This window comes from Motacilla alba, chromosome 1, assembly GCF_015832195.1.
Source record: "Motacilla alba alba isolate MOTALB_02 chromosome 1, Motacilla_alba_V1.0_pri, whole genome shotgun sequence".
NCBI lineage: Eukaryota > Metazoa > Chordata > Aves > Passeriformes > Motacillidae > Motacilla > Motacilla alba.
This window is the reverse complement of record NC_052016.1, coordinates 83,001,430-83,013,878: the sequence shown is the minus strand read 5'-3', so window position 1 is coordinate 83,013,878 and position 12,449 is coordinate 83,001,430. Positions and strand designations below refer to the sequence as shown.

Sequence of the window (12,449 nt, the reverse complement as noted above, 5' to 3'; positions counted from 1 at the left end):
CAGCAAGACCTAATGCTTGCTGACAACAGTGACATCAGAGTTCTGTACTTTCACTTAGAACCTGACCCATGGGGACATCATCACTCTTCAGAGGAAATCTGGGGCTGTAGATATGTGCATCCTGCACATTTGGAGGCTAAAAAGCTGCCCCAGCTAGACTAGGCAGCCTGGGGTTTCACTGCGGTACCCTGCCACCATTCAGAAAGATTGCAAGAACTGACGGTGCCGGAAATCAAAGAAAGGCAACCCGAAAGCTCAGGAAGGCACTTGGAGGAAGAGACTTTTTTTCAGCTGACTAGCAAGGATCACATATCTCATCCACTGAATTTTAAGTGCAAAATGACCTTTTTCTCCCATGCAGTCTCCTAGACATAAAGTCAGGCTCTCCTTTCCTGACTACATTTCTAGCTCCATGGCCTCTCAACTTGCAACTGCAAAATATCACATAGCACAGGTTAAGAAAAGTTTAAAAGCCCCATCTTGTTGAGTGCTTGAGCTGCACTCTACTGTACAATGTATTGGCTCTATCTCACCTTCTGACTGTGATTAAAATGAAGCAAATGAGATGATCCTCTTGAGGCAGAGGAGTGGCTTAGGCTTGCAAATGTGGGAAAGTATTGAATGGGCCAAGCATCCAAATCACTCATGCACTTATTGTTCAGAAGTATTTGAGTGGATCTCATGAGAGTATTTCAGAATTCAAGATCCAAATACACAACAAGGACTGTGAAACAGCAAGATCACAGAACAACTATCTAGCTGGAACACCAATTCAGAAAAATACACCTGATCTTGAAATACTGTATGAGAGAAAGTCATTCAGGCACATTTGTGGTGCCCAGATGGGTTATTTTTGTGCATTTTTTTTCTTTAATTATGTGAAGTCCTCAAGGATTATAATTATCATAAATATTTGCCTAGATAAATAATTAAACCTAAAATAAATGTGAACCAAACCATCCTTTGGGAAAGCTTAAGCTTCAGAGGTGTCACTGTTTGTCTATTTTCTCATCAGAAACATGACTAGACATTTCTAACAAAATCCATCACCCAGCTGCATGATGAATGAATGCTGTGAGGGCTGTACTTTCCTAATGAACAACAGAATAAATGTGCTTGAAACATTTAAATTCTGATGTAATCCCTATCTTTTATATATGTAGCCAGTTTTGAATTACAATCATTACCATGCTATAACACTGATGTATATTAGTATTTCACTGTGTTCTAAGCACAGAGAAATGCTTTCTAGTCAGTATTGCTTTAATATCCCCAAAAGCAACTGAAAACAACCATTGCCCCTATTTATGAACTGAAGATGGGTATATTGGTAGGCATAAAAACCAACCAAACACACTTCCTTGTAATAAAAAAAAAAAAAGCAAAAAAAAGCACAAAGACAGATTTCAATTGTTTGGCAAGTTGAGAACAAATTCAAGCTAAAAAACCCCCACCCTAGTTTCAGATTACCTTGGATACTCTGTTCGCAACCTCTCTGCCTACTGTCAGCCCCTGAACAAAGGTGCGTGCAGCAATGAACGCTCTAGTCACTTGAACCTTCAGCTTCCTGGGCACATCTCCAAAGGGCTTCAGCTGGTCTGTGTACTTGCTCACACACTCCAGGTAGTCCTCACTGAAATGGTACTGGGGGTTTATAAGCTGGAACATCCGCTCCAGCAGCCGAGCCCAGAAGTCGTTCAGCATTTCCTCCAGGTTGACGTTGCCTCCCGTGTAATAGCGCTTCAGCTCCGTGAAGAGGTCCTGGAACACCTCAGAGTTCTGCATGTACAGCATGCCGTATGTCCGGACAAACATGTCATTCAAGGATCGCTCCGCATTCTCCAGAAGTTCTCGGAAAAACTCTGCAGGGAAAACAAGCAGGTCTTAGTGGCCATAACAGCAAGGTACGAAGGGTCTTCTTACTGCATTCCTAACTCATCATCTGAGTCTTCTTAATGCATTCCTGTCTCATCACCTATTTGTCTTAATAGGTTGACACCAAAACACATTACTAGTGAAATTCATCATTTGGATAGGATATAGCTTTATTTAGAGGCAAAGAAAAATAGAGTATAAACTGAATCTCCTATCAAGGTCAAAAGATGTAGAACCTATAACACAGAGCAGAAAAACCCATTTAAAAGAACTTCAGTGAGAGTAGTTCCACTTCTTTGAGTACTATTTGAACATAGTCCTGTCCCTCCACAACCATTACTCTAAATTTTCTAAGATAGAAGCAAAATCACTAATATGATGATTTAACTGAAAATGCAATGATTTTAGAATTTAGATTCCACTTTGATCAAGCCCTTACAATGTTGAAGCAAACCAGAAATAAATCTGAATACTTATTTGCATATATTCTTGAAGAAAACTTTAAAGAGACTTGAACGGAAATGAGAAGGATCCTTCTTAAAAGTGTCACATGTAAAATATGTTAGTATCTTCAATAATTTTTCACCCTACTGAAGAGCAGTGCTAGAACCCTTCACCAGTCATGTCACAACCATCTTACTAATTCCAGTCTGTGCTAGTTGTTTATTTTGAGGATTAAGGTTATTATTAAGGTTTTCTTGAAAGAATTTCAGACAATTTCTTCAGCGCCTTTTATCTACGGAGGCCTAAACCGTAAGCAATTTCTAAATTTTGGCTTGTGGAAATTATTCTTACTGGAAACTGAGCCCATGGGATAAAGTACAAATATTTAATCATTTCTTCTGTTCAGATTTTTAAATTACAATATAGTACTTAGAATTTCCCAAAAAAATTCACTGAGCATGTACAACAGTTCTTTAAACCTAGCTGACCAAAGGAGAAATAGTATCTCCTGGCTTTAAGAAGATCCCATCTTTTTAGGGGGCTTGCTGTTCAACCTTCTTAAACCACTTTGCAAAAGAGTCCTGTGGTTTGTAAAAGAGGCATTACAGACAGCAAGGCAGAGATGGCAACACCTTTGGCAAAACGTGTACTGGCTGCAATTAAGTGATTTGCACTGAAGCAGGATTCATCACACACCAAGTCTGGGATACCAGATTCTTAATTTGTGGACTGCTCATAGACTCATCTGTGCTAGCTGCAGGGATGTGCTGACTTCTGACACTCTAATGCTATCATGTGAATATTCCTTTAACACAGGGCCCTGCTATGGCTACAGTACAGTTCTACATTTTATAAAAATGTAGGACCACTGCAACGCTAAGGACAGGACAGAAATTAAGACTAAGTAAGAAAAAATCTACACTAAATGTGAGGGTTTGCAACTGTGATCAGACGAAAACAGAATCCACCAAACACTGTGGACCAGTCTACAAAGACTCAGTAAGAAAAGAATCTCTTGTTTTTGGCAGAAGTTGTGCAGAGCTGCACCCTTTGATCTCCCAGATAACTGGAAAGGGGTTATTATGGAAATGTATACACAGAACACTGAGAACATACTTGCTACATCAAAGCATTTATTAAAAGGAAAATATAGTCTAATAAATATATCAATGTCTAAACTGTCATTAAAACTGCAGCTCTTCATAAGGAATAAATTACATTTGGAAAAGGATATGCTTTTGCCAAATAGTTTAGGTAGGGAAAAGGAAAAAAGAAAGGAAAAAAAGGGGAAAAAAAGACACCCACAATAAAAATTTTGTTGGCAAATGTAATAATTTGATGTCTACAACATATAGGTTTCTGTTTCAGAGAAAGGTGAAACAAAGCTGTTTTTCACTGCTAGCCCTGATCTAGTGGTGTCTTTGACATCTAAATCACCATGATCACTATTTTGTACATTCAGCATTTCTTCTTCTAGAATTAATGCACACTGACTGAACTGCTGAATACATCTAATTCTCTAGCCAGAAAGCAAAACATGGCAGAGAACCTGGGGCTCAAATTAAAATATTTTTAAGACTGGAGACAGGCTTTCCCACCAGTGCAATTGAGTGACAACAGCCTATATATGCTGGGAGGCTGCTATAAACAACTCACATGCTGGCTCCTCACAATCCATAGCTATACTGGGAATCCCACTCTTTATTTTAAAGGATCATTCCACTGCATAAGTCAGTCACAGCAAAGCTTAACTGAGTTTGCTGACGGATCCTCTTGTCTGAGATTATTAGCTTATTCTTTCTTTGTGTGGGTGTATTATTTAGCAGTCTCACAGACAGCTTGTTGGAAGCCAACCAAACTTTTCAGAGAGGGGTAGATATTTATTCTCTGCTTGTACAGCATCCAGCACAATGTGGTCCATGCTGGTCACAATCTTTATTTATACTGTGGTATAAACATTTCCAAAACTCTACAAGCTTCAATTTCATGCTAGTCCTGAATGTGAAGCCATACATACTAATTCTGTAGGAAAGCTAATGTCCTTCAAACAGCAGCACAGTTATTTAATTTTTAGTTTTCTTACTAAAGGTCTCTAGTCTTCGAGAGCTACTACTAAAGGTAAATTATGCCATTAAAAAGTTGGAGTGTTAGTCTTTTGTACACTTTGACACAAAAGACAGTTAAGAGAGCTATCTGCATCAGTAAGCCCATGCAGGATCAGAATAATAAATCAACAGCAATTATAAAACTGGACACCTGTTTCTTTCCAGACAGAAAGAGATCTCCCATGTAGTGCTAATTTCTCAATCAACTCCCATCCAGCAAAATGAATGCTGATGTGAAGGATTGCTTGCTGTTTTAGTCTGCAAATCTCCCATATATCAAGAAGGTAGTCTGCTTTGCAGTGCTTATGTATAGAAACTGTGTCCTGGCGTAACTGAGCACTTGCTCACTTACATCAGTAGAAACTGTATGTGCTTCTGCAAAGGTTGAATTTTGCCATGGTTTTCACAGTAATGTAAAAATTTTATGTTCATTGTAAAGATGATATTTCATCAACTTGCAGGTAGTTTTTGAAAAATAATGTAATTTTTCAGCTTCAAGTAAAAGAATGAAGATGAGACAGACATTAGTCATGTTTCTTAATGTGCTTCTGGAAGGCACTCTAGTACTAGGGTGGGAGAGGAGAATCTATGAGACAGAGTTGTGCAGTGTTTTAAAATATATATCTTGTGGGGTTTTTTTTTGCTGCCAAAATAGGTTGTCATGAGCAGTGTTAATGCTGGAAATAATTTTTCCTAATTTTATGTGATGATTCATTCATATGACAGTATATGTCCTATGTATGTCTTTTGTTTCCAACATGTTTTCATACAGATTTAATTTATTAACCAGAGGGTCTCAGGAAGCCTGTTCACTTCTACAGGGTAGTTGAAAAGAATAAGGTCTAAGGCACACTGAGATACTGAAAAGATGGAGAGAAGATTGCTATTGCAAGCCATTACATGCTCTGTATATGCTCAATGGTGGGTTTCCAGTCCATGGATCACACTTAGCTAGTTTTCATTTTTAAACACCATTTGTAATCTTAGGATGCAAGATAGATAGTAAAAGTCTACAAGTGAAGTCTGAATTGTTTTAAAATATTTTGGCCATGATAAGGCAACTCAGTCACAAAGTGAAAGGGCAGAATTCCTAGAGTCCATTACTGAAAGGCAGGAACAGCTCACAGATTAAAAAGAATGTCTTGTTGGCTCTCACAGTACTTTGCCAGCTGCAAGTTGACATTCTCATGCTATTTTTACATAGGTAAACTAGTGTCATGATGCAATTCAACATGGGAGCTGGTCTATTTCCAAAGTGATAACTAGTCACTGTAAGTCAGTGGATCAAGATTAGGGATAACATTGCAGCATGACTGATGTAATAATTGCTTTTAACAAAATATATGCATAAACACCTAGAGGCAATTTTTACAGACACAAATTTGTATTATGTTTGACTGGATATTCTATGATCATTCCCAGCCTGGTAAGTTCCCTTGCATTTTCTTTTCCTCTAATAAGCAAAAGCAATGTCTGACTGTGGGACAAGATGCAAAGCTAGAAACAGTTTGTTTTCTAATTCCTAAAACCAAAAATATATTCATGAGCTCTAAGACCAAAAAGAAAAAAAAGAGAATTTCGTTTAATTATCATATCATATTTCCTTTTCAGCAGAACTTGAGACCTGAAGACATACTACGGTGCACCTGATACACTGTAGCTGAGAAAAAAAACAGCTCAGCTGCACAGAGCTCTGGACAGGGATATATGCCTGATTTTACATCAGTCTTTATATAAAACACTGCTCAGGGTGACATCCTGATTTTATGTATCATTGATTAACCACACCCAAACACTACTGGCAGTTCCCCACCATAGTCTTGCTCTCCTTGTGGGGGCCTTGCTTTTCCAAGATCTCTAAGGACTTAGACAAGTAAATTCTACCAGTCTTTACCATTCTACCACGATCTACCGTTTACTGTGAAGATGTGCATGTATTTACACCCTGCGCAGACTCGGTGTACCTAATTTTATTGCAATTGTTGAACTTCCAAGAACTAATAAGACTGATAGTAAGAGAATATTAGAATTCACGTAAACAGACTGTGCTTTTTGAGAGGCAGAGTCTTTGGGGCTTCTTTAGGTACAGATACTTGCATTCATTATAAATATCAATGTCAGCCTTTTCTTGCATCCTATTTCTGTCCGTCTTTCTTCAGGAAGCCATTAATGAAACAAAAATGTTTTGGTGAAATCTTAGCCTTTTTTGTTGCAAAGGCCTTATTATTTTCTTTTCTTTTTCTTTAAAGATATTCCACAATGGCATCAACTTTGATTTATCTCAAGGAAATTCAACTGAAATTAACCTCTGTGGGTTTTATGCCTTTTCATTTTCCACTGCTTTAGGTTTCTGGAGACTTTCTTTAAACAATAACTAACCTTACACAGCAAAAAGAACTCAATTTAACTTCCTGATTGAGAAAAAAATTACTATAGGAGAATATTTACAGCAGATGATTTTTCTTCCTCAGTTTTGACATTACATTTGCTTTATATTCAAGAGCAAACAAATTGCTTGCATAAGGCTACCAGTGCACTGGTATTGCTTTTTAGTCAGCCTGAATAACTAATTTTAAAATTCCCTTATAGCTTTGACCTTTAAAAACACTCAACAGTCACAACTTGGAAAAAATTTTCATCTTTCATTAGAAAAAATCAAAATCTGCAGTGTGATATTTGTTGAAAACTGCTCTCCTTTTTAAACTCATTTTGAATATAGATACATCATATTTAAAGCCTAGAAATATAAATCAAATAATTAAATGTGCCCTATAATTGCAAATTTCAGAATAGGTGATTAATATACTTGAGTTGTGTCTTGGGTATGTCTGAAACTATCTAGCCGTTAATGGATAGCTTTCAGACTGTCCCAGACCTGTAAATATAATGACATTAAAAAATATTTTGGATGCCACTAATTTTTTTAGAAGAGCAGTCTCAAAGGTTGTGAGTAAAGATGAGAGTCTCTTCCCTCTTTAATCCCTCCATTTCTCAGACTACTGCAAGGCTTGGTAACAGCAAAATTCATCGTGGTCTTCTCCCTGACTCCCATCCAGAGTCTGTGACTTCTTCTCCCTGATGGATCAGGATATTGTGAGAAAAGAATGAGGCACAGCAGGAGAGGAAACCACTGAGGCTTCATCCTTAACCACTCCTCATTGTGGAGCACACAGAGGACTGTCCTAAGCTGAAATGCAAACAGGACTGTCCTAAGCTAAAATGAGGGACATGAGGATGGGAAAGAAACACAAACACATCTATGATGGGCTGGGTTGGACAGGGTGGCTCCAGTGCAGGAAAAAGTAAAAAAAAATGCTTTTTATGATGCTTTTTATACATCAAATGCCATTATCAGAATGGGAACCTAATTTGACAAAGAATTTAAGGCATTTTTTAACACCAAAGCACAAAGGATCTATTGTACAAATGAACATTAATACAGAGTTAAAGGATCTGTCATCTACTCAAAGCTGATTATATGCATCGATAAAGGCTTATAAGACTTTATTCTGTAACACCAAAATCAATAAGAAGATTATCAACAACTTCAGGGGATGCAGGTGCAACCTTCAAATGCTAAATCTACTGTTCTTTCATTGAGTATGCAGGTCATTTGAGTATGCAGGAAAGAGAGATTTCATCCTGCCAATGAATTCTATACAGACACTCCTGCAACTAGCTGAATCACATAAGTTTCACACAAGGAATGTTAGACATTACATATACTTTTTGGAGTCTTTACTGCACTATAGAATCTCAATTCTGTTGTATGTAGTACTTTACACTGGTAATATATCCTTGGCTATAAATATGAAAACTGAAATTCCCAAGATACCCTCAAAGAATTCATTGAACTTGTAGAAATAACAAAGAAAGAAAATGCTAGGAATAAAAACAAAGCAATGAGTTAGTTTTACACACAATTTATAGATACACCAATAACAGTGCATGAAGGTTCTGCTTTCATTATCAAGTGGAAAATGCCCAAGTGAAGTAGTCATAAAACGTTAAGCAAAATGTTACATAGCATTCGAAGATTACATTCTAGAATATTTATGAAAGGACATTTAAATGCTTACAGAAGTGGTATTGTCATGAATATCCATGACCAAAGAGAGACGTGTAGCACTTCATGGATATCTGTGAATTTCAGAATGATGAATTTTACATCATATGTTCATAAAAATGCATAACACCTCATGAAAGATTCATGAGTCACCACAGTTTCTTCTGAAAAACATTTAAAGCTTTCATGAAAATATTAACAATATATAAACTATGGGACTCAGTGCAACAATTGTTTTAAAATATAGAGACTTTACCATTTTTCTCTACGTAACACTAGAGGCTATTAAACACCTAGTTCAATAGTTAAAGAGATTTACCATCTAAAATTTTGCATGAAACTTTCTTGCCTGTAATCTACTGCCATCTTCTAAACATATTAAAAGTTTGTTAACTCTTAATACAAAGAAGTGCAAGGTGGACCGGAAGACATAGGGGAAAATTAACAACAAATTGCCTTGTTACAGTCTAGATAAAATTTAATTCAGGATAATTTATACATTCTGTCGGAAAGCCAAAAATTTTTTTAAAAAGGAAGCAATTTTTTGACAAGCAGGTCTGAAACCAGAGGCAGTATTTGTTATCACCAGACTCACTCCTGTGCTGCTCAGAGGTCACAACAGTTGTGCTGGGGAGGAATGTGGCCCTGAAGTCACTGTGTGCCTTCACATCTGTTCTCAGAGTAGACAGCTTGAACTGACTGCAGGAAGGAATCTCACATAAGGAAGGAGCCTTTGGCTGGCCAGAGGAAAACACTGAAACCTTCATAGAATTTTATTTATGATGGGATGATCAGAGACAATTTGACAGCAGTGACACTGGGCTTTGAAGGCAGAAATCTCAGCCTGGGTTGAGGCGTGTGTGGGATTGAAGAGGGCTTGCTCGCCTCTTTTAGCATAGTGTCTTATTTGTTTCCTTCCTCCCACTTTAAACAAAACAGACTACTGTGCAGAACCATCATTGAGGTATTTGAAAACAATGTCTTGAGCCTTACTCAGCTTCAAGAAAGAGGTGTTTTCTGAAGCATCTAGTGTATTAGATCCATTCAGTGAAGTACGCAGTAGGAAGTGCAGGTGTGAATCCCAGTGTAGAAAGGTGGAGTTTAAACAGGTCAAACTGGCTGCATCACAATATGTTTAAAATTAGAACTGCAGCTACCTTCATGTCACAGTTACAAGTGTAGAGAGCTAAAACATATTTGCACAGTTGTATTTATATAATGTAACTGCAGTAAATCCATTGCTGTTTGCCTTTCAATCTCGTTTCACCTCTTCTCCTTTATGAAGGCTCATTTTAGCATTTAGAAAGAAATCAGTTTATTCCACAAAAACCAGCAAAATCTTAGATGCTTGACCTGAGACAGATACTACTGAAATAACTGCAAAGACTTCTATTTGAGCTAACCAGAAGTCTGCTGTAAGAGTAGATTGAAGTTTGACTTCCTATGGAAATTATTATGTACATAAAATCAATTTTGTATAAAACTCTGCAGCTTAAGAGGTAATGAAGTCATGTTGATGGTTTTTCCAGACACCTCTGAATGCAGCTAATAAGTTCTGTTATGGTTCAGCACTACTAACAAAAAATATAAAACTACCTCCAAGAAAATTTGCCTATTTTTGAGTTTATCCAATTTTTCTACACCTACACTCCAAGGAACCCCAGGTACCATTAAGGTCAAGCAGTATTAAATCCCACCCAGCTGGTTTCCCAGTTGTTTCTTGGCTATTTGGACACTGATCACATTACTATTTGTTACTGAAATAATGCCAATGTGATTGAATTTCTCACTTGTAAATTGTGCTACGTGTTCAAACTTCAATGAAGCAACAAACTTAGTTTTATGACAGCAAATTAAGCTAACCTAAAAGTTCTCAGTTTATTAGAGGGATGATTTTGCTTTTTTTTCCAATATTAGGAAAGTTAAGGACCAGAAATGGTCCTAGAGATGAGATTTGGGCAATCAGTGACTTAAAACAAGGCAACACATAAAATTCTAGATTATGGATAAGGTTAAGGATAACAGAGTTGGCCTCAAATAAGCTACAAATGTAAAAAAAAAAATAGATACATTACTTTTAAAAGAAAACAATCTTTCAGATTCTGGATCTGCATTCATGTGCTGGTAGAAAGACCTTGAGTCCCCTAAGGAGGTTTGTGAAGTCAATAAACTTTCCTACCTGGATGTTTAAAAGATCAGGGATTAAAAAATGAAGCCAGTATTTGAATAGCTTTAAAGCCAACACAAATCTTCATCTACAGACATCAGTTCACTGGATCAAGATGCTGCATGATTGATTTTTATCTGACCTGCCTTCTCAACAGAATGTTGTTTTTTTTTTCTCTTACAAGGCTGTCTAGTGGGAAAACTTTCCAGTCAGAAGAAAACTGATATCTAAGATATGGCACAATGAACTGGAAAAACAGCTTTACAGGATTGGTATACATTTAGGGCTACGTTAGATTTCAGACAAAAAAACTTCATTTTTATCTCACTGAACTACACAAGAGTGACCTTAAGACACCTAGGCCAAGTTTATTTGAGGAATTGTTTCCATTTATTAGCTGTTGTGTTGCCTATGATGTTTCCACCTAAATGGATATGTCCATGTGGTGACACCAAAGTTTCGTGCTTCTGCTGCTGGTGTGCTGGTAAGCTGCTGAACATATTGACAAGAATATTTCAATGAACCCACAAGTTGTTGAGTCTCTAAGCAAAAAAATTACTGCTCAAGCAAACTTTACTGCTTCCTAGGGTTTTGTGAGAAATAGGGTGACTCAGTGTTTCCAGATTTTTGTAAAGGGTTTTTATTTGCCTGTTGGTAGGGGTTTTTTGTGCAGAAGTCACTGGAATTCCAGGCCCTCTGCTGTTTACTGCTTCTTCCATCTCTCTGCAATCTTGAGACATTAATCTCTCCCTTCTTTGCTATACAGTCCTGATCTCTCTCTCTCTCAGTCCTTACATTACATGGTTTTTACCTGAGAGCTTGATGGGGAAGCTTAGGCATAGGCCACGTTTTCTGGATTAGTGTCCAATGCTTCCTCCTGAGTTGGAAGTGAAGTGGACACTTTGAATCACTGCTGGTGACAGGGGCTATTCATTCAGTCCCTAGAGGTGTTGCTGAACATTATTTCCTTGTGTAATATTTGGCTGTTACTCCAGCTTGTTTGGCCACAACAGTAACGCTGTGGCGTGAACATTTGGGAAGAAAACCCCACTAACCACTTTTCTCATATAAATCTTGCTGGCTGGGAATTACAGCCCTCTGAAATGAGATTTGAAGAACAAGTTGAAAAGCTGATCAATCCTACTGGGCAGCAGGCAGTGAAGGGGCTAGGGTGACCTGCAGTGACTAAAGGCATTGTATTGTACTTGTTTTCCTGCACTACACTACTGCAGAAACCTTAAAATAAGGGAGGATAACCACAAATGAGGCAGTACAGGTGAAACAGGAAAGCAAAATTAGAGAGAAGAACAATAGTTGGAGAGAAGATAGAGAAACAGGGAAATGACAACTGAATGAAACAGACAAAGTCATAAAAAGAGAGGTCAACTTAAGTTCTCCAAATGTTTCTCAAACAGAGCTCTCAACATTGCCAAAACCATCACCCTCAAACACACAGGTGGAACAAGGGTCTCAAAAACTGAATATCCAGGCTACACATTGATTCTCTTCAGATACCCAACCAAGGAACCTTGGCATGAAGCCTTGCTCCAGCTCTGCCTTTATGTTCTCCATGGGGAGAAAAAGAATGATTTAGATCAGAAGTCTGGTTTGGGCTTTAAACTGGGGGCTCCCCTTCACATCCCATAGGAACCTGTCCTTTATATCAACCCCACTGGATTAGGGCTAGCATTTTCATTTAATGCATGTAAAATATATATGTATTATTGCTTGATAATGTGATTTTAGGTCTTCCATTACTGCATTATCTGAAAGACTAAAGTTTTTTAGTGGT

The 12,449-nt window shown here is 37.6% G+C and overlaps 1 protein-coding gene across 1 annotated transcript in view; it reads right to left on the bottom strand.

The window, feature by feature from the left end:
* GPC6 (glypican 6) overlaps positions 1–12,449 on the bottom strand; it is a gene marked incomplete at its 5' end in the record, with an annotated part of 732,861 nt that overhangs the window by 339,162 nt on the left and 381,250 nt on the right. The window contains one exon of the mRNA XM_038143686.1: positions 1,471–1,862. Coding sequence (XP_037999614.1) covers positions 1,471–1,862 — 392 coding nt within the window. The remainder of the gene's footprint in view (positions 1–1,470; positions 1,863–12,449) is intronic.